The 26,526-nt window shown below is 39.9% G+C and overlaps 5 protein-coding genes across 6 annotated transcripts; 2 read left to right on the top strand and 3 right to left on the bottom strand.

Moving 5' to 3' along the window:
* Positions 1–814: 814 nt before the first annotated feature.
* On the bottom strand, positions 815–6,434 carry LOC110382564 (uncharacterized). The gene is made up of 2 exons (XM_021343197.3): positions 5,647–6,434; positions 815–5,059 (listed from the first exon to the last, which is right to left on the bottom strand). The coding sequence occupies exon 2, from the start codon at positions 5,057–5,059 to the stop codon at positions 1,514–1,516; it is 3,546 nt and encodes a 1,181-aa protein (XP_021198872.3). The 5' UTR covers positions 5,647–6,434; the 3' UTR covers positions 815–1,513.
* Positions 6,435–7,113: 679 nt separating this feature from the next.
* On the bottom strand, positions 7,114–26,170 carry LOC110382566 (uncharacterized). Of its 2 annotated transcripts, XM_049851709.2 has the most exons (4): positions 26,009–26,170; positions 25,839–25,926; positions 25,495–25,569; positions 7,114–10,971 (listed from the first exon to the last, which is right to left on the bottom strand). In XM_049851709.2, exons 3-4 carry the CDS (start codon positions 25,501–25,503, stop codon positions 7,417–7,419), a joined length of 3,564 nt encoding a protein of 1,187 aa, XP_049707666.2. In that variant the 5' UTR covers positions 25,504–25,569; positions 25,839–25,926; positions 26,009–26,170; the 3' UTR covers positions 7,114–7,416. The 2 variants fall into 2 exon arrangements, with proteins under 2 accessions (XP_049707666.2, XP_063898556.1); XM_064042486.1 differs by lacking the exons at positions 25,495–25,569; positions 25,839–25,926; positions 26,009–26,170 and adding an exon at positions 12,203–12,401 and having other exon boundaries at positions 7,115–10,971.
* LOC110382562 (gastrula zinc finger protein XlCGF57.1) lies at positions 12,617–14,863 on the top strand. The gene is made up of 2 exons (XM_021343195.3): positions 12,617–12,925; positions 13,601–14,863. Exons 1-2 carry the CDS (start codon positions 12,740–12,742, stop codon positions 14,843–14,845), a joined length of 1,431 nt encoding a protein of 476 aa, XP_021198870.3. The 5' UTR covers positions 12,617–12,739; the 3' UTR covers positions 14,846–14,863.
* On the bottom strand, positions 20,070–22,223 carry LOC110382563 (zinc finger protein 26). Its single transcript, XM_021343196.3, has 2 exons — positions 21,852–22,223; positions 20,070–21,590 (listed from the first exon to the last, which is right to left on the bottom strand). Exons 1-2 carry the CDS (start codon positions 22,035–22,037, stop codon positions 20,397–20,399), a joined length of 1,380 nt encoding a protein of 459 aa, XP_021198871.3. The 5' UTR covers positions 22,038–22,223; the 3' UTR covers positions 20,070–20,396.
* LOC110382565 (zinc finger protein OZF) lies at positions 23,635–25,551 on the top strand. Its single transcript, XM_064042487.1, has one exon. It carries the CDS (start codon positions 23,761–23,763, stop codon positions 24,910–24,912), a length of 1,152 nt encoding a protein of 383 aa, XP_063898557.1. The 5' UTR covers positions 23,635–23,760; the 3' UTR covers positions 24,913–25,551.
* Positions 26,171–26,526: the final 356 nt, after the last annotated feature.

The following is a 26,526-nucleotide window of genomic DNA, read 5'->3' as shown; positions in this document are numbered from 1 at the left end:
CAAACGTTTATTCAAATTAGTCAGAACAAAAGACAGCCCCCAAAACGCCCGCCCTTCGCCACTTCCTACGTGTTCTAGCTGGGGAGAAGAAGTGGCGGAACAAACTCCTTAGCAACACATACCAACCATTACCGAACATGCAAATACCACAAGAACCATACCATAGACCATAATACCATACCATACCATGCCAGAGAAGAACCATTACAATACAAAAATCACAAGACTTACAATAAGTTTAGGTACTACCACGCTAGGCAATAACACCAGGTACACTACACGTAACGAAAGGCAGTAACGCGACAACTCCACGAAGACTCGACGAAGCTTCGACCAAGACTGAGCTAAGACTGAGCTCCGCGGACGCCACGCTGACCGCCACGACTCTGCCAAGCGCGCCAAAATGTTGTTTCACCGGAAACGCCGCTAGAGGGCGCGCTTGCGTGACGTTTAGTGTCCGTACTATTGACAGAACTGAACACACCGTAGAACAAAATATCATCTTAATAATATCTATGAAAAATATCTGAAACAAGATTCTATTATCTAGATAAATGGAATCTTTTGTATCTCAAATTATTTTAAACATTTTACAATATTTTTTTTTGGCGAAATGACGTTAATTTAATTCTTCTGTATTTATATTACATCAATATTAAACCTTTTAATTTACAAAGAAAATAGGATATATTGTATTTCAACTACACGAAAAAAAAATGTACAACAAATTGCGCAATTTAATTGTTCTTCTGGCGGCCCCTAACAGCACGCGTTCCGACTCAAAATGGAGACAAGTTAAAATAAAACAAAGGTGTCGATTTCATGTCATATATTTGAAATCAGAACAATATTAAACATTCTCATATATATCAATTTGTAAAAAACAATAATAGTGTCTTAATTAAATTATATTATATAGCAGAAAACACATTAATCAAAATTAACCAAAAGCACTTAACACTCACGAAACATGTTATCAAAACGAAGTTATTAACATGAAGGTAGGCTCTGTTATTTAAAAATAACGATTTACCAATGAAGTCGTTTTGATGACCTACAAAATCCTATAACACAGATGACTCAATGACAATAGTTATTTGTTATACAAGAGTGCAAAGTTGGTTTTTAACCGCGGGCTCAATTTAATGACCGAGCAAGAAATTCAAAAAAACAAAATGGCGCGCACATATGAGTATCAAATTAAAAAGAAGTACCTATTAAAGTTCATTTATTTGAAACTCAGTTTAAAAATGAAACGAGGTTAAAAATCTATGTAAAAACAATAATAAAAATTACTTAATTAATTGAATAATTATTTTAACCAATATTTTATTTGTTTAAAATGTATTTATTTGAAAAGTCTTATCAAGATTGTCACAAATGGAGTATTGCACACGATGTTCTAAATTCAAATCACTTTGCCGCTCTAGAGGATAAAAACGGCTTTTGCACTCAGATATCAAAGAGTAAAACTACTCTTTCCGAGATGGTGGGATGAAAAATATTAATCAGGTTATTCAATAACAGCATATACGAAAATCTCAACAGCCTTATCTTGTTCTATTTCTTTTGTGATTTCTATTCTCAAATGGTCCTCCATATCGTATCCTCGATCTCTTAACGCATACACCACCAAGCGCCGCTGCAGACCCACTCCGTCCGCCATCATACCCCGAAGCACGGCTCCAATGAACTTTGATCTCGATTTCCCGCAACTGAATTGATCAAAGTAGCCACCCAAAGCACTAGAATACAGCTCTATTATGGAGTCGAAGTATGTTTCCACGAGCTGGGCCACCTCCTTCACTATGTACCTCCCGAGGACGAAGCCCACAGCCTCCACGCCCTCCGACTTCCTCCGCTTCACATCAGCGAACACGTCCGGCATCTGTTTCATGCTCTGCCTCACTGCTCTGTAGTACAACATTGTCAGATGTACCTGTACATACGTGTCGAAGAATTCCTGTTTGGGCTTGAATGTTTGTATCCACGCTAAGACCTTATCTATTACTAACAAACAGCAGGTGTAGTCAGTGTCCATAAACGCAGCGTTATATTTTAAACAAGCCAAAATCTGATGCAATCTTCTTTCAAAAGCAGAAGCTCCTTCTCGGCGTAAGTTTTCTAAAATCTCGAAAAACTGATTACCGATCTTACTACACCTCTCTTCGAAATCTTGATCACTTCTAGCCAACATCAGATATCTGACATACAGTGCAGGAAAAGGTATCACCGGTATATCGTCTTCAGTAGTATTAAACATACAAAGCAGAACGTTCTCAAGTGTGTCTTGTCTGATTTCTGGAAGAAGCGAACACACACTGCGAAGTATGAACAGGGATTTCGAGTTCGGAATTTTATGCAGAGCAAGATATACTGTAGCCCAATAGTCAGCTGCAATTGTAGATCTCCAGCCAGCGTTTCTAAGTGATTCACGAAGCCTCTCGCGTGGTCCCAAGTCGACAGTGGAAAACAGAGGTTTCACCAGCTCCCAAACCTTATCAGCGCTAGCACCAAACCGTCGGAAGTACAGCAACGCTACTCGCAGCGCGACTGCTGGGCGCAGCTTGACTGCTGCCGCGAAGGTGTCGAGCACTGCGCCGCCCGCAGAGCGCATGCTGAGCGCTAAGGCTACTCTCACCGTGCGCCGCTCGGCCGCTAGCGCACGAGTTAGCGAGGCTCTCTCCGCTTCCCGACAGCGCATCGCGAGCGTCGCGACAGCTTTCACACCAGCCTTGCGCCAGCCCCACTCCGCCAAGTTGATGGCTGGCCGGGCGCGGTGTGCGCACGCCCTTAGCGCTGCACCATACGTCGCATATGATGAGCCTTCTGTGTCCGATTCAGTCAAGACTTTCCCAAACTGTTGGCACAGAAGACTTGCAAGCGCTCGGGTCAAATTGACATTCTTAGGACGTCTTCTATAAACATTCGTTTTTTTTATAATCTTCCTTCGGTTTTCCGGTCGTTTTGAAACTCTCTCCTGAAATACGTGACTTAGCCGGCCCGTAATATCATCTTTGTCATGGTTGAAGTATACCACAAGTTTCGAAATTAATACATCAAAACGTGATCCACCTAAAGCTACCTCATCTGCGATAGTCTCCACTTCGAGAGCGGCTGGGTCGTGACGTAGTGCGTTAAGAAACGCTGCCTGATCACATCGAAACTTTAAATTCTCACGGAGTAATTCACGACGTCCAATTCTAGCATCGTATAGTCGTCTTAATAAGTAGCGAGAAACTTCTCCATCACGTAAAGCTAAACTCTTCACAGCCATAACCGTGGGCAATGCTGCGTGGACACCAATGCCGTAATTAAAAATTATATCAAGCGTCTGACCGAGCCGTTCTGCGGCTTCCGACGGTTCTGCGTCTGCAGCTGAAGCTGCTAACATGTTCTGGAGACCGACGGCAACACGCTCTCGTTCGTCCTTCTTCAGGGAATATTCTGTCAGCGTGGAAAAATCATTCAAAAACGCGACGCGGATAGCTTGTTCACATTCGCCAGCTAGTAATTGGCGAATCACAACGGCGTGCAGCCCCTCACGGCACGCGGCTTCGGGAGGTCCCCCGTCGAGTCCGAGACCATGGCCGAACTCCAGCAAATGTTGCCAGACGTCAGCAGGCAGACGCCACACGTTGGCACGCTTCACGAGACTGCGCAGTATAGAGGCGCGTATGTGTGGCGGTTCGTTACTGTGACGTGCTGCTAAACGTAATAGCGCCGACACAGCTTCACTACGGCCGCCGGTCTTGCTCACCAACACGAGGAAAATATCGCGCCGTCTCTCAACTGAACTCGCAGCCTGTAACCGCTGTCCAAGCTCGTGCAGAGCACGATCAAACCCAATGAAACGGAACTCTTCGAACAATCGGTCTAAGTCAGTTTTTACTTTGTCAATATTCTCACAAGATACAATTTCAACATAGTCATCGTAACCTCTCCTTTTTTTTATCAATCGCTTTGTCACTTTTATCCCGCAGACAGTACTAAATTCTTCGTCATCAAATACATACGGATCAGAGTCGGTCTGCAACGGAGGATCCGGCGTGGAGTAGGGCCAGTCCGGCACAGGCTCTCCCACGTCCTTCTCCACGAACACTCGTTTCTTGAATGCGGCTCTCTTGTCGGGACTGAGTCGCTTTATCAGCGGTTCCACGGCTTTATAACTGAACCAATGCTGCAGGTAGCTCGCCCGAGCGAGCTGCAGCACTACTTCCTGACACTCCTCGACACTGAGCCGAGCGGCGAGGCTCGGGATGTGCAGGATATACGCCGCGTACAGCTCCAACTTACTCCACAATCTAGCTTTGTGACAGCGCACGATGTAGTCAGTCGCCGATGGACTGAGGCGACTAAAGCTGTTCATGTTGAAATACTTCTCCGTGATGTCGAGGAACACATCGGCGTCCGACTTCAGCACGCACTTCACGCTGTTGTAGTAGACCTTCTCTTGTGCGAGATAGCGCGCTTTCACATCATCATCCGTCGCCAACGCATCGAAGTATATTTTAGCAACTTGAGGACATTTCTCACACAGTACCTTCAAATAATGACAGGATATTTTTGCCAGTATGTTGGGAACCTCCTCCAGTATGAAGTCTTGGCTGCAGTGGTTAAGGAACTTTATGGCATAGTCAAAGGAGTCCGGTTTGTAGTGCTGATAGAACTGCTGGCACATTGCTGGCTCTCGCAGGTTGATGTAGAGCCAGTGTTTCATTCTGGTGACCGCCGGCGCCAGCATCTCTGGGAAGAGTACGTCTTCCAAGTGTTTGGGGTTAATGATGTCGTGGTGGTGTACTAGCCAGGTCGCTCTCAGGGCTCTGCTCACGTACAGCATGTCGTCGTGTTTCAGGTTATGTATTATGTAGTGCACATGTTGCAGTTTGACGGCGAGGTCTATCTTGAAGAGTCGGTCGAGCGGAGACAGTTCGGGCAGAGCCTCCACATCAGGGAACTTGGCTCCGCTCTCATGAGCCTCGCGCACTAAGCTGTTGAGGTGTCGGTGACGTTGGCCCAGGTTGTCGCCGGACAACGTGACTGGTGTAAGCAACGCCATCTACAAATTGAAAAGTCACCTTCAAAAAAAGAAATGCGACTAGAGAATTAAGTAGTTAAATAACACTATTCTGATAATATAAAGCTTAAGATTTTTTTGTTTATTAGCTTTCTTTTAATCTCAAGAACTTCTGGTCCAATTTGAAACTGTTTTAGTGTTTGATAACAGCCCATTTACCGAGGAAGACTTCTTTTTATTCTGGATCACAAGTATTTCGACGGGTCGCAGGTGGAATGATTATTGTTTTTAGATAATAATACCTATCTCGTTAAGTTCAAATCATTATTTAAGAAAAAAAGTTTTTTTTATGAAATTGTGACATCATTCTAAAAGCTAGATTTCTTAGTGAACATTAGTTTTGGACGCAAATAGGCTATAAAAAGAGCGTTGCGTAGGCGACAGGAATGTATTCTCAATCAATTTTTGTTTTAAAATACCAATGAGATGAATGTTGATTATTTTGGAAATCAAGTTTTTTTTTTATTTTATTAAAAAAACATCCCTTAACATAATGAAGATCAGATGTCCATTTAGGTATATTTGTTAGTTGGATGTAACCTTATAATTAGGCCAACTCAGTTTCTTACCTTCTTTTGTAGACAATCTTCTTCAATACAATCACATAAATATAAAACAAATATAGACAGGACTTGTATGTAGTCTGATCGCCGAACCGCTGAACTGAGTTTACACGAGTAATCTGGGCTGACCTTGATTCAAAAATATTTTAGTTTTCATATATCTGTGGAGTATGTATCTCTGCAGTCTGTGAGAGTGGTAAAAAAATTATAAAAGAACATAGTGTGATTTTGTAAGGCCAAAACAAAATTGAGCTTTAAACCACAGTCATAAGGTGTCCTAAAGCACGAACGCAATAATTGTATGTAGGGGAAAACTACACGAATAAGATATTTTCTCGCGGTAGCACAGCTTTTTCTAACGTGGCAACATTAGCATAGAAAAACATATGAACTCAGCTGTACCACATGGAGGACAAAATAATGAGCGGAGGTGCCATAACGGAAAATCGCTTAAGAAACGCGCCAAAATGCGGGGTATGAGGGACGAGGAACGTTACTGTTTATAAATCACCCTTATACGTCTTCTTTAGACTCAATTTTTTTTTGTTATACCAAAAATCGTTGACAGATGTCTCAAGAACCCGAACGCCTCGTTAGTCCACTAGTAACTGATCGTTTTGGTCATGCCCACCGTATGAATTTGACCTAAAAGAAGGCGCGGCACCTACCTGCATTGTGGCATTTATGTTCATCTTTCCCTCCGTCCCATTTCAAGAGCTCAGTACATAATGATAAAGTAATTGATTTGCAATCTATTCTAATATTATAAAGTGGAAAACTTTGTTTGGTTGTAATGGATAAACTCAAAAACTACTGGACCAATTTTAAATATCTTTCACCATTAGAAAGCTATATTATCTGCGAGTAACATAGGCTATATTTTATCCCGGTGCGGGCAGTAGCTCCCACGTTACGCGGGTGAAACCGCGGGAAAACGGCTAGTGGTAAATATAGTGACACATTGGCGAACAAAACAGTCTATCTATTCTCGTCATTGACAACGATAAAGCTCCTAAATAGAGTTCCTTTTTGCTACGTATTTACAATTGCACAAGAAAATAAAAATAAAAAGCGCCATTAAAAAAAAATATAGCCTGTTACTCGATAAGAGCTATATGCTCTCTAATAGTGAAAGAATTTTTAAAATCAATTCGGTAGTTTCGGATTGCGCAATTTAATTCATCGTCTAGGCGGTCCTTTACTAACTATTTGTTGAAAAAAAAACGATTGTACAACTGATACGTTTAAAAAATAAAATAAAAATAAATAAATGAATCAAGTAAAAAATAAAAATGAATAAATGATAGATAATAATATTTTAATAAATTGTGAAAACGACTACATCATAATTATAATTAATTAAATACAGAGGTAAATAAAACAGTAAATAAAAAAATACTATCATACATAACATAGCAAGATTTAAAACAACATAAAATTTAGTACCTAAATTCACTACATAACATAAAAATGCAATAAAAATGCGAATGTAAAACATGATTATTAGTACGAAGGTAGGCTTTACACACAGACAATATAAATAGTTGTTGCCTATGCCTAAGTGGCGTGGTTAGACCTAAAGGCTAATTCAAGAGGCAGGAAATCAATTCGAATAGGTATTTAAAGTACCAGAAAAGCAAATGAAAGCGGGTCGGCGATGAGAGCACCAAATGTGACAACATAGATAACAGCATTGATCTAAGACTATGTATACTAAACATTAAAAAACTACAGGACACAAAACGCTGACGAAACCGCTGCCAGAAACTAGTTACATTAAACAAGTTCAGCATAAACGAAAATCTCAAGCGCCTTATCCTGTTCTAGTTGTTTTATGATGTCTGTTCTCGTAGCCTCGTCCACATCGTATCGATCTCTTAACTCATACACCACCAAGCGCCGCTGCAGACCCACTCCGTCCGCCATCATACCCCGAAGCACGGCTCCAATGAATATTGATCTCGATCTCCCGCCCGTAAACTGATCTAAGTAGCCATCCAGAGCACCAGAATACAGCTCTATTATGGAGTCGAAGTATGTTTCCACAAGCTGGGCCAACTCCTTCACTATGTACCTCCCGAGGACGAAGCCCACAGCCTCCACGCCCTCCGACTTCCTCCGCTTCACATCAGCGAACACGTCCGGCATCTGTTTCATGCTCTGCCTCACCGCTCTGTAGTACAACATTGTAAGATGTATCTTCACATACACATCAAAGTAGTCCTCTTTCAGCATGAATGTTTGCATCCACGCTAAGATTTTCTCTATCACTGACAAATAACAAGTATAGTCAGTGTTAAAACACGCAGCGTTATATTTTAAACAAGCCAAAATCTGATGCAATCTTCTTTCAAAGTCCTTCTCTCGTTCACTGCGTAGGTTTTCTAAGATCTCCAAAAACTGATTACCGATCTTACTACACCTTTCTTCGAAATCCTCATCACTTCTAGCCAACATCAGATATCTAACATACAGTGCGGGAAAGGGTATCACCGGTACCTCATCCTCTTCAGTCCTATCAAACATACAAAGCAGAACGTTTTCAAGCGTGCTTTGTTTAATCTCTGGAAGAAGCGTACACACATGTTCAAGTACCTGAGTGGAATTTGAATATGGAATTTTATAAATAGTAAGATAAAACAAGGCGCAATAATCAGGTTTAATGGTAGACGGTAGCCAGTGGGTGTTTCCGAGAAATTTATGGAGCCACTCGCGTGGTCTCAGGTCGACACTGGAGAGCAGAGGTTTAACCATATCCCACACCCTGAGGTCAGCGCCAGCACCTGCGCGTCGGAAGTACAGCAACGCCACTCGCAGCGCGACTGCTGGGCGCAGCTTGACTGCTGCCGCGAAGGTGTCGAGCACTGCGCCGCCCGCAGAGCGCATGCTGAGCGCTAAGGCTACTCTCACCGTGCGCCGCTCGGCCGCTAGCGCACGAGTTAGCGAGGCTCTCTCTGCTTCCCGACAGCGCATCGCGAGCGTCGCGACAGCCTTCACACCAGCCTTGCGCCAGCCAGACTCCGCCAAGTTGATGGCTGGCCGGGCGCGGTGTGCGCACGCCCTTAGCGCTGCGCCATACGTCGCATATGAGGAGCCTTCTGTGTCCGATTCAGTCAAGACTTTCCCAAACTGTTGGCACAGAAGACTCGTAAGCGCTCGGGTCAAATTGACCTCCTTAGGACGTCTTCTACGAATATAAGTATTTCTTATAATCTCCCTTCGGTTTTCCGGTCGTTTTGAAACTCTCTCCTGAAATACGTGAGTTAGCCGGCCCGTAATATCATCTTTGTCATGGTTGAAGTATACCACAATTTTTGAAATAAATACATCATAGCCCTTTTCGCCTAAAGCTATCTCATTTGCGATAGTCTCCATTTCGAGAGCGGCTGGGTCGTGACGTAGTGCGTTAAGAAACGCTGCCTGATCACATCGAAACTTTAAATTCTCACGGAGTAATTCACGGCGTCCAATTCTAGCATCGTATAGCCGTCTTAATAAGTAGTGAGAAACTTCTGCATCACGCAAAGCTAAACTTTTCACAGCCATAACCGTGGGCATTGCTGAGGCGACACCAAGGCCATAATTAAAAATGATATCAAGCATCTGACCGAGCCGTTCTGCGGCTTCTGACGGCTCTGCGTCTGAAGCTGAAGCTGCTAACATGTTCTGAAGACCGACAGCAAGACACTCGCGTTCGTCTTTCTTCAGGGAATATTCCGCCAGTGTGGTAAAATCCTTCAAAAAGGCGACGCAGACAGCTTGTTCACATTTGCCAGCTAGTAATTGGCGAATCACAACGGCATGCAGCCCCTCACGGCACGCGGCTTCGGGAGGTCCCCCGTCGAGTCCGAGACCATGGCCGAACTCCAGCAAATGTTGCCAGACGTCAGCAGGCAGACGCCACACGTTGGCACGCTTCACGAGACTGCGCAGTATAGAGGCGCGTATGTGTGGCGGTTCGTTACTGTGACGTGCTGCTAAACGTAATAGCGCCGACACAGCTTCACTACGGCCGCCGGTCTTGCTCACCAACACGAGGAAAATATCGCGCCGTCTCTCAACTGAACTCGCAGCCTGTAACCGCTGTCCAAGCTCGTGCAGAGCCCGGTCGAACCCGATAAAACGAAATTCATTGAACAATCGGTCTAACTCAGTGTTATCGGTTGGACATTCTACAATTTCGGAGTAATGACTTCCGGCCCCGGGCCCTTTCTTCTTTTTTACTATCCGCTTTGTAATTTTTTTTCTACTGTGAACTGAACTAAATTCCTCGTCGTCGAATACGTGTGAACCAGACTCAGCCCGGCGCGGAGGATCCGGCGTGGAGTAGGGCCAGTCGGGCACAGACTCTCCCACATCCTTCTCCACGAACACTCGTTTCTTGAATGCGGCTCTCTTGTCGGGACTGAGTCGCTTGATCAGTGGCTCCACAACTTTATAACTGAACCAATGCTGCAGGTAGCTCGCCCGAGCGAGCTGCAGCACTACTTCCTGACACTCCTCGACGCTGAGCCGAGCGGCGAGGCTCGGGATATGCAGGATATACGCCGCATACAGCTCCAACTTGCTCCACAATCTAGCTTTGTGACAGCGCACGATGTAGTCAGTCGCCGATGGACTGAGGCGACTAAAGCTGTTCATGTTGAAATACTTCTCCGTGATGTCGAGGAACACATCGGCGTCCGACTTCAGCACATACTTCACGCTGTTGTAGTAGACCTTCTCTTGTGCGAGATAGCGCGTTTTCACATCATCATCCGTCGCCAACGCATCGAAGTATATTTTAGCAACTCGAGGACATTTCTCACACAGTACCTTCAAATAATGACAGGATATCTTTGCCAGTATGTTGGGAACCTCCTCCAGTATGAAGTCTTGGCTGCAGTGGTTAAGGAACTTTATGGCATAGTCAAAGGAGTTCGGTTTGAAGTGCTGATAGAACTGCTGGCACATTGCTGGCTCTCGCAGGTTGATGTAGAGCCAGTGTTTCATTCTGGTGACCGCCGGCGCCAGCATCTCTGGGAAGAGAACGTCTTCCAAGTGTTTGGGGTTAATGATGTCCTGGTGGTGTACTAGCCAGGTCGCTCTCAGGGCTCTGCTCACGTACAGCATGTCGTCGTGTTTCAGGTTATGTATTATGTAGTGCACATGTTGCAGTTTGACGGCGAGGTCTATCTTGAAGAGTCGGTCGAGCGGAGACAGTTCGGGCAGAGCCTCCACATCAGGGAACTTGGCTCCGCTCTCATGAGCCTCGCGCACTAAGCTGTTGAGGTGTCGGTGACGTTGGCCCAGGTTGTCGCCGGACAACGTGACTGGTGTAAGCGACGCCATCTGTAAGCATTAAAGATAAGTATGTATAATAAAATTTACCCACATCCCGGGTGAACACTTTTCCAAACCAGCTTCCCGATAGCGAGAGAATTTTTCAAATCTGGTTGGCAGATTCGGAGCCACACACGGACAACAAAAAAAATGATCTTTTTATAACATTAGTATTTAAAGTAAAAAAAAGCGGTGGTCCAGGTAAGGCAAGTATCAACAAAAAACTATGTGTGTATGTACTTTCTAAGTATATTTTGGATACCAGCGACTGTGGCATGTTGTCGTGTTTGCCGATCTTATGGGTAGTCAGTAAGTGTGATTACTTACCGTTCGTTGCCCGGATAACTGAGTTGAGGGTGTCAGATAGGCAGTAGTTACTTGTAAGACTAAGTACTCAGTTCCATTCTGTTAGACTGGAAGCTGTACCCAACTTAGTTGGGATAAGGCTCTGGAGATGATGATGTACAAGTAGTTACAGATCGGCCATAAAAATCATGTATGATATTATTTATTTATTGAAGCCTCAAAAATGTTCATTTTATTCTTATTTTTAATGTTTGTTATTACATATAGTGGCAACAGAAATATATCATCTCTCAACTATCTAACTATCACGGTTCATGAGATAAACTCTTGTGACAGACGGACGAACGTACAGACGGATAGCGAAGTATCAGTAATAAGGTCCGTTTTATCAGTTTCACGTTACTTATCCTTAAGTTCCTATATGTAATTAAAGAATTTCCTGAACATAACACTTTTGGCGCATTAGTAATTCCTAATAATGGCCCGGTCGCCTGGAACCAGTGACGTTTGAACAAAACTAGATTTTTAGACGCAATTAGGCTATAAAAAGAGCGTTGCGTAGGAGGCACAAATGTACCTACCTATCTATTTGTTTTCCTATAGAGAATTGTGATAAAAATCTTTCCCTTATATATTATTTCGAATTAAATACCTACACAATAATTGTTAACTAGATGATCATTTTAATTGCTTAATATTAAACTACAATGAAGAATTTTTGTGCCAAAAATCATTGTGCAATCTTCAATATTAACTCTAAGCGGTGAATTAACCTGCACAATTCGTAAAGCGCAATTTAATTGATCGTCTAGGTTGTCCTTAACATTTTGATAGTGAAAATAAATATTTACTTATCTTGTGGAAGTTAAAGATAGGTATATTTTTTTTATTAATAATTAGCGTTGTTATCACTTTAAGCTTGAATATTCCTTACCTTGTTTTATTTTCAATGATACTTGTTTCTTGAATACAAATACTTAAATATGAAACATAATAGACAGGTCTTGAAGTCGTCGTTACAAAAAATAAACAGCTAAACTGCACAAAAATAAATGCAATTTGGGTTGACCTTGATTCAAAAATATTTTGGTTTTAATGCCTATATCTATGCTATGTGAAGTCTCAAGACAAGTTGTTGCAATACCAATTAATTACCTACCTATCTATTAAACTGTTTTATACACTTCATACGTCACAATAGAAATAGTTACTTATGTATAATTTTATACCTTTTCAATAAACAAATACTTAAATTCATATAATTAACTATGATCGGGGAAATTCATGAACTTTTTACAATAGTTCATCTTACGATCTCGATCATGAAATGTAAAAGAATCTGTGACTATCAAGTGACAGCCAATGTCATTTGTCAAGATAGATCTATGAAATTCTTGCTTCAAAGTTAGCAAAATATTTTAAATATTTTCGTACAATTAAATCAGTAAATGGTAATCTAAATCTAATAAAAATGGACGAAGAAGTTGAAATAGTAATGCCAGGGTTGAAGTATTTGACGAGTGAATCTGAGCACATTTGTAGGTTATGTTTTGGTTCGACGGAACAGCAAGAAGTATCGTTAGAAGATTCAGTAAAGCTCCAGCGACCGTATTTAGACGAAAGTCTTACCTTTGCCTCTATGTTCGCCGAGTTAGGAGTGAGTACTGTCCCTTACATTGATCTACTAGCTATTTTGTTACACACATCAACCAATGTTTGTGTTTGTTATGGTAAAAAGGCAGTACATTTATTTTATTTTGCTGGTTGTAGGCAGCAAGACTGCAGTGACCTCCATAGAGTTACGTTACTGTGCCTTGTCTGTTACAGTTACAAGTCTCCCTAACAGGAGCAAGTGTCTCAGCATGTCCCAGATACTGAAGATTTTGTAAATTGAAAAATTCACTGCCATAAGTATTTCATAATAGGAAACACAAAAATCTTTATAAATGATACATAGTAATGTCCTATTCCTATTTTTATCTCTTTTAATGCATTTTATATAATAACCAAAAAATATTATTAAATTAAATTCAAATATCGACGCCTTAGAGTGAAAACCTCGTTAGTGCAAAAAATAAATTTTCAGGATAATCATTAGTATTCGATATTTTTTACGATTATCTTCCAAGAAATGCAATAAAAAAATATTGAAAAAAAAATGCATTTTCGAGGTTTTCACTCTAAGACGACGATATGTAAATTGATATTCTGTATCTTAAAGCAGTGCCATGAAATTCATCAGTTAATATCATCAATATTCAAGTGCCGGAAACAGTACTTGGATTTGTCCTTGTTTATTTACAGTAACTAATAAATAAAATTATATTTCCAGGTAGTTGAGGAGCCTTCTCTGCCACAAGTCCTGTGCATGAACTGTGCCACAATGACAATTAACTCTTATTTATTCAAGAAGTTATGTCAGTCTTCCAATGAGAACTGGAATATGGTCCTAAATAAATTGGACACTAGTCTAGAACAATCATCAAGCACAGGTCCTAATGTTCAAACCATTTTCTTAATGATAAAACAAGATGAGAATCTTATGTTTACCAGTAGAAAAAGCCTCGCACGGAGTAAAAAGACAGCCTTGAGGAAACTACGAGAAGTGCTCAAAGCTAAACAGCCATGTCATAGAATGAAGAAACAAAATTCCAATGCAATATGTGAAGAATGCGGGGAACGATTCAAATCCATGTGTACCCTCGTCAGACACCGGAAACTGCACAGTAATGACAAGCTCGCTTGCACCCAGTGCCCCAAGATCTTCACCTCACAGGCGAAACTTGATGAGCACTCCGAAAGAGTGCACTACCCTAAGAAAATAAAGTGTCCAAAATGCCCTAAAATGTTAAGCACAAACAAAATGTTGAAAATACATGACAAGTTTCACCATGTGGCTGCTATATGCAAATTGTGCTTTGTTCAGTTCCCATCAAAAAAGGAATTACGAGCACATTTAGATAAACATGAAGTAAATAAGTGTCCGCACTGCAACAAATCATTTCTCAACAAACAAACTTTTAAACTTCATCTCAAAATTTGTGGCACTGTCTATGAACAGCAGCCACAGTTCTTTTGTGATATTTGTCTCAAGGGATATGCAAGAAAGAATGGTTTACGCACACATTTGAAAACAGACCATGGATTTGGAAATGTACTATCTTGCAATTGGTGTGGCAAAAAGTTTGATGCAATAAGTAGATTAAATAATCATATAGTCAAGCATACGAAAGAGAAGAATTTTCATTGTGAACTCTGTGGGGGTAAATTTGTTACTCAAGCAGCTTTAGTTTACCACACGCGACTGCATACTGGTGAACGACCTTTTCCGTGCGACTTATGCAGTGAAACTTTCCTTTCGGCTTCTCGGAGGATGATGCACAAGAGACGAAAACACTTCGGCCCTACGAAAGAGTGTCCTATTTGTCATGTTAAGTTCGTCACGGAACATCAGCTAAGGAAGCATGTGCCCAGGCATTACAATCCACATAGCAAGCTGTTTGTGCCTGGAGCTGAAACTTCTTATGCATTGCAAGTGTCTGTCAACAAAATCCCTTCTGAAGAACTGAATATATAATTTTTTTTCAAATATGTGCTATTGAAAAAGGGCATTTATAGGCAAACCTATATTACTTTTGTAGTAAAACAACAAGATAGCTTGACACAGACTGATTTATTTCGAGACACCCTCAACTTCACTAATATTAAATATGCTACATCTCCCTCCTTAAACAATAACATTTTAATGTAGGTTGAGCTTAGCATACTTAAATAGTAACCATACAAGTTGCAACAAAATAAAAACATAAGTAAGTACAGTAACAATGATGTGACCCAAGGAATAGGAGCTATATTTAGTTGCAATACAATTTTAATTTAAACTTAATACTGCAAGTTATTTATACATATATACCTAATTACCTACCTTATCGCTTTTACACTCAAAATGGGAATCAGTAATACACGTTACATATAATTATCATATCCCTCATATTGTTTACAACCATCTTAAAACAAAATAAGAGTGTAACAATATCTACATAATAATTAATTACACACATTCTAAAATATTAATAGAATAATAGAAGTACGATACAACAATAATAGATATATTTTTCTTTCCACAAAGTAAATTGGTTTCAATTATAAGCAAACATGCAAAATGAACATATTAATACCTACTCATCAACCTGATCAAGACATTATTCAATGAATTAATATTATAATAATAAGTAGGTAAATATGGGGTTTTAGGTAATTAATTCATAAATTTTAACTTTTCTTTAGCTACCCTTGCAGCTGCCCTTTCAGTTCGCTTATTTTGTATTTGGCCAACTGATGATTTTGGAGATACATTATCATATAGTTCAGGACAGGAATCGTAACATTCCGACTCGCTAGAAGAATGGTTTAATCCAGTATCTTCCTGGGTGACATCGTCCTCACAAGTCGTCTGTTGCGACGATGTCGCGGGAGACGGCTCAGGATCAGGAGAACTAACCCTCACTAGGTGCCTACGATTCCTACGCAGCACCCTGCCCGCACCATCGAGCACGAAGTACGAGCGAGGCTGGGCCGCGCGCCGCAGCACTCGCGCATACTCCCGGCGCGGCCCCTCCAGCGCCACAACGTTGTCGCCTACTTTTAATTCAGGAAGCGGCCGGGCACGAGAGTCGTACCACGATTTGCTTCTAATTTGATTTCGTATCAAGTTGTTATAATCAGCTGTATTGTCCCTTTCTGGCAACAGTTTATTATGGTGACACGGAAGACGAGTATTTAACCTTCGGCCCATCAGCAATTGGGCAGGGCTCGCTATGCCATCTCGTGGCGTTGCTCTGTAATTAAGCAAGCTTAAATAGAAATCTTCATTCGAATGTACTGACTTGGATATCAAGCCTTTATTGTTCGCACTGCACGCTCACTACGTCCGTTTGACTGCGGATAATTAGGTGACGATGTCGAGTGCTTAAATCCCCAGTTCTCAACAAAATTTCTAAACTCCTTAGAGGAATAGGCAGGTCCATTGTCAGATATCAATTCCTGGGGTATGCCATGCCTGGCAAATTGATCCCTCATGGCTAATATCACCTGCTTTGAAGAAATACTTGTTAACGGCGAAACTTCCACGAAATTTGAAAAATAATCGACTAGTATCAAGAAATATTTCTTATTGACTTCAAAAATATCCGAGCCTATCTTTGCCCATGGTAACCCAGGTATGTGGTGTGCTATGATCGGCTCGCGCTGCGGCAGGGGTGCATGCAGCGAGCACACTCGACACGCACGCACAGCGCGCTCCACGTCGCGTGACATCCCTGGCCAAAACATGACGTCACGCGCACGCCTCTTGCACCTGTCTATACCGAGATGTCCCTCGTGCACGCGTTCTATCATCTCCGACCTGAGTGTTTTAGGAATAAATACCAAGTTATTCATTAACAACGTTCCATCAACATATTCCAAACACTCTCTGTAGCTCCAATGCGGGCGAGCTATTTCTTTCACATTGTACTTGTTAATGGGCCAGCCGTTCAATACATAATTAATTAAAGTTTGACATTCCTCATCTCGTTCAGTATGCACCCTTACAGTTTCAAGCCGACCACCACTAAATCTTAGGTTTTGTATTAAGAAACATGTCTGTTCTTCGAGTTCCTCCGATACCTTATTATTTAATAAATCAGGAAGCGGGGCCCTAGATAAAGTGTCGGCAACAAACATATATTTTCCCGGCGTATACTTTACCTGAAAGTCATAACGCTGCACGCGAAGCATCATTCGCTGAAGTCTAGCCGGCACAGAGTCAAGTGACTTTTGAACAAAGCCTCCAAGGTTTGTGATCGGTTTCAACGATTACATCATTTTTTCCAAAGATGTATTGATGAAACCTTTCCAAAGCGAAAACTATTGCCAGCATCTCCTTTTCAATTTGAGCGTATCTTTGCTGTGTGTCCGTGAGCGTCATTGAAGCGAATTCGACAGGTCGGCCGGCCTGCAGCAGCACCGCGCCGAGAGCGCGCGCGCTCGCGTCCACCGACAGCACGGCGGGTTCGCGCGGCTCGAACAGCGCCAGCACGGGCGCCACACACAACGCACGCTTCAACTCGCTTACCACGACCTCCTCGCACTCACCCCAACACCACTCACTATCTTTTTTCAACAAATTACGCAACGGTGCAACCTTTTCCGAATAATGAGGAATAAATTTACTAACATAATTAACCATACCGAGGAAGCGTTCGAGTGATGAACGATCTGTTGGACTCGGCATATTAGTAATCGCCTTTAATTTAGTTTGGTCTATTTTCATACCATCAATACTAAATCTATGGCCCAAATAAGTAACCTCATTCACACCGAACTCACACTTTTCTGGATTGAATTTTATACCTACCTCATTGGCTCTCCAGAAGGCTTCGAAGGCGCTCATCATGCTCCTCCTTAGTAGAACCCCAGACGATGACGTCATCAACGAATGAGTCGACGCCTTCCAGGTCTTCTAACAACTGCCTAACTCGAGCATGAAACACCTCAGAAGCCGAATTTATGCCGTATGGCAAACGTAAATATTGGTACCGGCCGAATGGCGTCCCAAATGTACACAAGTCAGCACTCTTGTCATCCAGCTGTATCATCCAAAAGCCAGATTTTGCATCTAGTTTACTAAAATACCGCGCACCTTTCAACTTGGTCGCTATTTCAGTCAATGTAGGCAAAGGATAATGTTGACGTCGTATTACTCGATTTAGTGGCCGCGGATCTAGACATATTCGAAAGCTACCATCTTTTTTTCCTGCCATAACAATACCATTAACCCAGGATGTAGGATGATGAACCTTTCGTATCACCCTAACCTTTCCATGCGAGTCAATTCCTCTTTAAGTTGGTCTCTCACACCCAATGGGATTTTTCTGACCGGACATATGCAAGGGCTCGCATTACTCTCAATAGGAATAGTGTAAGTACCGGGTAATTTCCCTAGACCCCGAAATAAATTTTTATAATTGTCCAAGTTCAATGAAAACACTCTTTTTACAAGGCCTATTTGTTCAAGGGCATCTTTACCTAATATGCTCTGACAGTTTTGTTCCGATATAATAAACTTCAAATTATAAGTAACATTCTTATACATCCATTTGATTATACAAGACCCTATAATTGACAAGAAATTGCCGCAAAAAGATTTTGCACGAGTATGGTCTTTAATAACATTCGACATAGATAAACCTAATTTTATATAATCATTTTTTGATAAAACATTAAGATCCGAACCTGTGTCTAATTTGAAACGATGTTCGATGCCTGTATAGGATAAATAAAGAGTTTCATACCACTTCGAGGCTTCTGCTTGCACAATCGTATCCACATATTCCAATGATGATATGTAGTACAAGTCTTTCTTATCATCTTCATCGTAATCTTCGTACAGTTCATAAACCTTTCTTGACTTACGCACTGGACACATTACCTTGAAATGGCCCTTGCCGCCACAATTAAAACACTTCACTTTACGCGCCGCACAACGTTCACCGCTATCACAGTGTACCGAAGCGCAGGCCGCACAGGCGCGCGCGCTGGGCCCGGCCGCCTCGCCTGGCCCGCTTGCAACGCTGCGCATGTCAGCAAACGCGCCGCCACCGTCGCCGCCGCCACGCAAGCCGGCGCCCGCGCTGCCGCTGCCCCGGCCGCCGCCGACAGCTCCGCGCCCACGCCGTGATTCCACACTCAAACTTGCGCCTCTGACACTACGGCGGCCGTCTCGCCGTCCACCTTTCCAAATAGTGTCCACCGATGCACTTTTTAAGGCCTCCGTTTTAATACCTTCAATCTGCTTTTCACCGTCGTTGGATATTTCATTTGCTTGACATATTTTTACCGCCTTCTCTAAAGTCAATTCGTCTGTCCGCAGCAATCTATCGCGTACACTCGTGTCCTTGACCCCACACACAATCCGATCGCGCAATAAGCTATCCTCCAGTTGTTCAAATTCACAACGCTGACTTAACAGCTTCAAAGCAGTGACATATTCATCTATGCTCTCACCAATTTCTTGACATCTTGTGAAGAATTTAAATCTCACCATGGTAGTATTAGATTTTGTACCGAAATGGGCATTAAATTGTTCAACAATTTTTTCTAGTTTGTCTTTGTCTTCGTCCGCTGCAAATTTAAACGTTGTAAAGATGTCGTATCCCTCCGGTCCGATCAAATTTATCAATAAACTGGCTTGAACATCCGACGGCTCCTTATGAACACCTGACGCTTTCAAAAACACTTGAAACTGACGTAACCATTTACGCCATGCGTCGGCCCGGTTGGCGGGCCCTCCTTCCAGGCTCAATTCCGCTGGTGGTCGCGCATGTTCCATTGTACTCGATGATTAATATGTTTATACAGCAAATACAATCAATATTAACAACTTTTAACCACCAATTACACGATTATTTAATTTATTTCACGCACCGCTGTCACCATGTAGTAAAACAACAAGATAGCTTGACACAGACTGATTTATTTCGAGACACCCTCAACTTCACTAATATTAAATATGCTACAACTTTTCTATATTACTAAACCGTTTGAATGTTTATTATTGTGCGGTTCAAAGTTTTCAATGTTACGATTATCAAAATCAAGCATCAAAATAAAAATACGCATTTTTTTTCTCATGCCAATTTAATGCTACAGGTAAAGCTTTGAATTCATGATTTTCTTGTTGAGTAGCCACAAAATTAAATTCGTGTGGTTGATAAATACCTGCTAACTGAAATTAAATCAAAATAAAACAGCTATTATTGGTTTTCTTTTATTTTTATTATTTGTATGCAGACAATAAAACTATAAACAATTGATTTTTCAATTTCAAACAACACAAAAATATAGCAAAGATACATAAATTATAGGTACTCATTTTATTTACAACTCAGCCTTTGGGTACCAAATCTTCAAGCGAAAGAATCACGGTGATATTATCAAAATACCTCATAATTCCTATAATCTTTATTTGTGAATAGAGTAAAACAATGGTATAATTTCTGAGAAGACCAAACATATACTGATTTTGTAACTGATGTATTATAACTATAAATTACATAGAACCAGATGCACTAGACTATTTTTCATTTTTAATCAATGAATCTAACTCTCATATTCTCAACAGCTGGAACATTGGGTGGTATCAGACTCCTGCCAGCATACAGCTTATTGGAAGGATCATGATGCTTCTTTATATGCTGCCTCAGGAAGTTGGGGGTAAAGAATTTACGAGAACAGATCTCACACATCAGGGTTGGACCAACATGCTTAAATTTGATATGTTCAGCCCTAGCTGACGCATTGACAAACTTTTCATCACACAATGTGCAACTGTATGGCTTGTCTCCTATGTGTCTTCTAGTGTGGTACAATAATGCCTCCTTGGAGACAAACTGTCTGCTACACAAATCACACTTGAAATTCTTTTCTCCAGTATGCTTCACCATGTGAACTTTCAGATAGCTTGGTGCCGTGAACTGTTTGTTACAATATTTACAGACATGTGGCTTTGCATTACCATGCACAAATCTATTATGTACCCGTAACCCCCCAGGGGTGCTGTAGCCCTTACCGCATTTGTCACAAAAGTGGGTCTTTTTAATATTGCTCCTTATTGGGTGTGGGTCTAAAAGGTCTTCCAGACATAACTTCACATGTTTCAAAAAGAATCCCTTTGTGTTATAGCTTTTACCACACTTAGGACATTCACTTTTGGATTTATGTTTTTGTTCATGGATTTGTAGTTTATCTAAATTTTTGAAAGACTTGCCACAGTCTTTGCACACGAACAGACCGTGGTATTTATCCTGGTGTTGTTTCAAGCTCTCCTCGGTGCATCGGAAGGTGTTGCATTCTGCACACATGTGAGTCTGTTGACTATCTTCATGGGCAATAAGTTCACTTTCACTATCTACTGTTTCATGGCACTTCTCACAAGTGTATGTGCCATGAGTTGTTTTGTTATGGAGAGTTAACTCCAAAATATCTTTGTACTGCTCATTGCATGTAGAACAGCTAAGCATATCTTTTGGTACAGCTTTCTTCTTCTTAGCTTCATTGTTAACTAAAATTAGTTGGGATTCCTGTTCACCAACTTCTATGTAGAGATTATGGTCTGGTTTGGTGGCATCAATATGAACACTGAGTGTGTTTGTAAGGTTATTGAAGACATTGTCCAGTAAATTATTAGATTTTTCACATAGTAGCAGGAATTTCATGGATTCAAGTGCTTTATCAACACATGACATACAGACTGCATCAATGCCAGCAATCTCATCGCAGATCTGAAAACAGCAAAGTGTAAATTAGTAAGTTATAACTTGGGAACTTAGTCCGATTTCAAGACATTAACCAGCCAATAACAGGACTTGATATAAATATGGAAATGCAATAATTTTGATGGAAGGGAATTCAATCAATTATCGGAGTTAGATTTGAAATAAAATAGAGGCATGAACGGATTCTCACTAAAACACACCACCTGTCGTTTAGGCCGACTAGATTTCCACGTAAACAGAACAAATAGTAATGTTTGTTTAACTTACTTCTGCGCCCAAAACTTTAGTAAGAATTTCAGAAAGCGTTACAAAACTTGTGGCGTCCACCGATACAGAATCGTGGAAACGTACATAGTGATCTTGAATTTCCGTCAAACATAATCGACAATGGCTGAACCGATTTTCGGCCAACACGTTAGATACAAGAATATTTAATTCAGATTCTTGTAGCATCTTCACAAAGAAAGTCACAGTGGCAACAACAAGCCGTTTGATAATAACAAACTTATTAAAATTCAAAGTAGACCGCGCGCTTAAAAATTTTTCGTTCAAGAACCTCCAAGAGTTCCCACGTAGATCAGTTGAGTTGCGTCGCCATGAAACAAAATGGCGGCTACCAACCAATATCTTCCAAACATTTCCGTAATCTAAAATCTTGATTATTTTTAAATTATTTGTGTCGTATTTCAAACAGAGTCTTATTTAGAAATAATAGGCTACTATCTGGTGAATTTGAAAAAATCTAATAAAACGTGTACAATTTCGTTATCGTAATATAATATTGTTGGTTAGTTTTTCTATTTTCAACTCTGGCAACTTTTTGCCAAGGGTACGATTTGACAGTAGATCTTATTACTGCCATATTTAAGAAACTAAACACCCATCAATGATAAATGGCTTCTGTTTAATTTACCATCTCTTAGCATATGACAGACAAAATTGTAAATAATCACCAAACCTTAACGAACAAATTAATCCACTATATTTGCCTAAATAAAGTGCTGTGTAAAAGAAAACTTTTAAAAACAAATCTTGTAGTAGAAAATATAATGTGGTCTCATAGTCTGTTTTTTAATCTCGTAGACTAAACTGACAGTACGAGTGTTGTCAGTTTATTGCAAATTCTTAAATAGTGATGTGGCATGACCGAAACTTAGCGTTAATAAAATCAAGTACCTATCGTTTTTTACAATAAGTCATCCTGAAATAATGGGCAGCAGAATGTTGTTGAGTTTAAAGATTTTAATTATGCAGATAATTAGTGTATGACGACCTATAATTGTGTAAGGTAAAAACAAATTGTGTATGCAGCCATTGTGGAGAAATCAACTAAAAACTGATTCCGCTGGGTGAACGTTGTCCTGGCGGAATTTTTTTAAGGCGGCATAAGTCCTTTGACTTCAAACTCCCGATTTTCTTGGTGAATGTCTTAAAATAGCAACACAGAATCTCTCTGCCAATCAAGTCAAGTCAAACTGTCAACTTCAATTACTGTCAGATTGTTATCGTTGAAATCTCTTATAATCTCTTATTTATTTACTTTTCGCTCACATTTGTACACAAAAGTATGAATTTATAAGCTCGAATAGGTACCAAAATTAAAGAACGATTATTGTTTCCTATCACAGTCACACAAAAATGTCTTCTAAGATCACTTTGAGCAAAATACTACGCAATATTCTGTCTACTAAGTCTGATTATTGTTGCTTGTGTTTCAATTCTATTAATGAAACAGAAATTAGTTACAAACTTCAGGATGAGATTGGTTTAGGTACTGATAGGAAAACTGAAATAATGAATGAAGTTATTTCTGACGTTTTGGGGGTCAAAGTAAGTTACTAAGCTCAAATATAAAATTCTCTACAATGCTCAGGACACAGGTAAAGCTAAAAAGAAAAAAATGTTTTGCTTGTTGGTACCCTAACTAAAGGCTCAGAAACTACTGTACTGGTATTAAAGTCGCTGTTGGAAAGCTATACTATCCCCAAAGAAACATAGACTATATTTTGTTCAGGTAGGGGCAGTCCTAAGGTATGCCTCCTGTTATATCATTTTATAAATATAATGTAGTTTTATTTTACAGGTGGATAGCATTAGTGAATATGATACAATTTGTCAACAATGTGTAGAAATAATTATAAATAGCTACAAATTTATTAAACAGTGCAGAAGTAATATGGAAAGAATGCACAATTTAGCTAAATCTCTTCTGCAACAGACTCAAGAGCTCAGTGAACTTGATTGTGATTTTAAAACAGTATTCATAGCAGTGGACTCGTGTAATTCTGATGTTGAATTATATTATGATAAATACCAAAACTCAAATGACCAAACTTTGTTACAAAAGAGATTTCAAAAACTATTGAATGACTCTCTAAACCTATACATTGATTTTGAGTTGGAGCCAAAGTGCAGCAGTAAAAGCGAAGAGTCAAAGACAACTAAGAAGAGGAAGTCCATTCCACTTAGTGATATAGTACTCAATAAAGATGACCTAAATAATTTAAAATGTAAGTTTTGCTTGAAAATCTTCCCAACAGCTATGAAGATAAAACAACATTATGTAAGCCAACATGGACCAAAAAAATTTCAGTGTACAAAATGTCCAAAAAGTTTTAGGACTGTAGGTTTCCAGAAAGCGCATATGAAGTTCAGTCACTGTGATCTTTACTGCAGCTTTTGTGGCAAGAATTTCGATAAATTTCGCAATCTCAAAAATCATGAACAAAGTCATGTGTCATGCCTCTGTTGTAAAACCTGTGGTAAAACATACAAAGTAAAGAAATCATACATTCATCACATTGAAAACAAAATGTGTAAAAAGTTGAGAAAGTCAAACGTTGAATCCATATTTGAATGTGATTACTGTGGTAAAAAGTATTCTCAGAAACATAATTTAGTTATTCACATTCGCTTTGCTCATGAAAATGGGAAAGCTTTTGCGTGTGGTAGTTGCAGTAAAACTTTTGCTTTTAAAAGCAAGCTAGAAGCTCATATTGTAAAACATACAAAACAAAAGAATCATGACTGTACGGAATGCGGAAAAAGGTTTGCGTCAAAGACTACACTGCTTGTTCACACAAGAACACACACTGGTGAGAAGCCATACAAGTGTGAATATTGTGAAATGTCATTTTCGTCCTCATCTCGTCGCTGGGACCATGTGAAGGGAGAGCATACAGAGAGAAACATGGAATGTGATATTTGTCATGGAAGATTTAAACGAAACAAGACCTTAAATAGACATAGAAAATTGCATTTTGATATTAGGAGCAGATTGTATCAAAACAAGCCAAGTAAAATGAGTCTAAGCATAGAGAAAAAATGACTAGTGAAGATGCAATAATGGAAAATCTCCTAAGAAAATAGTTCGTAATACCATAAATCTATCTCAGAGATATGGGAATGCAATTAATAGCAATAAATATTAAAATAGTTTATTCTAGTTCTTAAGTCACACTTGCTCAGAAATACTAATAACGTTTGTTAAATATTAATAGTGTTGTTGTTATAAATGATGTGTATACCTGTAATAGGCATACATACCAGTAATGTAATTTTACGTATTTTTATAACTTCTGTGTATGTATTGCTGTTGGTGTACCTAATAAATAAATAAATCTATAGTTTTAGTCATGAAGGCATGAAGACTCATAGGCTTATGGCATCTCTGCTCATCTTATCTTACGCTGTGTCTAACATAAAACAAAATGCGTTAAAAGTACCAAATAAATAATACTCTTAATGTACTTGTTTTTTTTAAATATGTAATAATAAGGAATTATTAATCTTGGGATTACATCAAAATATTTATTAACACATGGAGTTAATGTTCACCTGTACCAGCCAGGATCAAAACCAGTAAGTTTTTTGTGAGTTAGCCATTTGCCAAAAAATTTTTTAAACATACCACTTGCATTGTCAATCACATCAGTTGCGCTGAGGTCGAAATCTAAGATGCTCTTCTCTACCGGACTTTCTAAAACTATAAGAAAATATTTGCAGTTAGTACTGTTACTCAATCAAGTCAAATGCATCTACTCTTAATGTCTAAAAAATGTATATGTGGTAGGGATGAATGAGGTTTTTAGGATTTGATTTCGCTTATATATGAATGACTTAAAACTATTGGTTTAACTAAAATTCCTGATGACCATACAGAGAAAAGTTCCTAGGGACCAAGAATTCTTTCTTTTCTGACCTCAGTTAAAAAAAAAATGGTTTTAGTCTACTGTATTAAGACAACCCACTGACCGAAACTGTGCCTATCGAAATCTGTTTTGTTCTCATTTCCGTGTAATTTCCTGTGGCTTCTTCTGCATTCGAACTCCGTAATATTGAACTGGGCATAGTAAAAAAAAAAATCAGTAGGTATAAAATGAAATAAACTTAATATAACTACTGTGGACTATGGAGTAGCATACCGTAAACACTACTACAATAAAAAGAATAAAATTCCACCGAATCGCCATTTAAATAAATAATTTTATCAGAAATAAAACCGAAAACAAAAGTAAACAAGAATAATTTTAAAATATGTCACAAGTCGCGCTCGGCCATTCGCTCGGCGGCTTTACTTTTTTTGTCCTTGACGTCACGTTTTGTTCGCCATCTTTGTAACATACACAAACAAAACAAACCCAGCAATACACTGCCTCCCAGTCGCCCGATCATGGAATCACAGAGAAATCAAGAGCAACTCTGAAAAAAATAACTTTAGTGTTTTGCTAAATAAAAAATAAAACCTACGTCCAAGGGTCATACATTTATCAAACGTATCCATTTATGTCAACAACGTGGCTTAACTTATGACTGAAACTTGTGTAAAAATGATTGAAGGATTTAAGCTATTTACCAGAAAAAGCAGAAGTAAAACTTTTTTAATCTTTCATTAAAATTGCTAGCAGTAACAAAACGTAAATTTTATGTCTATTATCATAAC

This window comes from Helicoverpa armigera, chromosome 28, assembly GCF_030705265.1.
Source record: "Helicoverpa armigera isolate CAAS_96S chromosome 28, ASM3070526v1, whole genome shotgun sequence".
NCBI classification, from domain to species: Eukaryota; Metazoa; Arthropoda; class Insecta; order Lepidoptera; family Noctuidae; genus Helicoverpa; species Helicoverpa armigera.
Note: the sequence above shows the minus strand (reverse complement) of the source record. Positions and strands in the feature narration are given on the sequence as shown.

Excerpts from the sequence above, each read along its gene's own strand:
- LOC110382563 (XM_021343196.3), bottom strand. The coding sequence starts at position 22,037 with ATGCTACAAGAATCTGAATTAAATATTCTTGTATCTAACGTGTTGGCC. Across the intron at positions 21,591-21,851 it reads CTAAAGTTTTGGGCGCAGAA|ATCTGCGATGAGATTGCTGG; the intron begins GTAAGTTAAACA and ends TGCTGTTTTCAG.
- LOC110382564 (XM_021343197.3), bottom strand. The coding sequence starts at position 5,059 with ATGGCGTTGCTTACACCAGTCACGTTGTCCGGCGACAACCTGGGCCAA.
- LOC110382565 (XM_064042487.1), top strand. The coding sequence starts at position 23,761 with ATGGAAAGAATGCACAATTTAGCTAAATCTCTTCTGCAACAGACTCAA.
- LOC110382562 (XM_021343195.3), top strand. The coding sequence starts at position 12,740 with ATGGACGAAGAAGTTGAAATAGTAATGCCAGGGTTGAAGTATTTGACG. Across the intron at positions 12,926-13,600 it reads CTATGTTCGCCGAGTTAGGA|GTAGTTGAGGAGCCTTCTCT; the intron begins GTGAGTACTGTC and ends TTATATTTCCAG.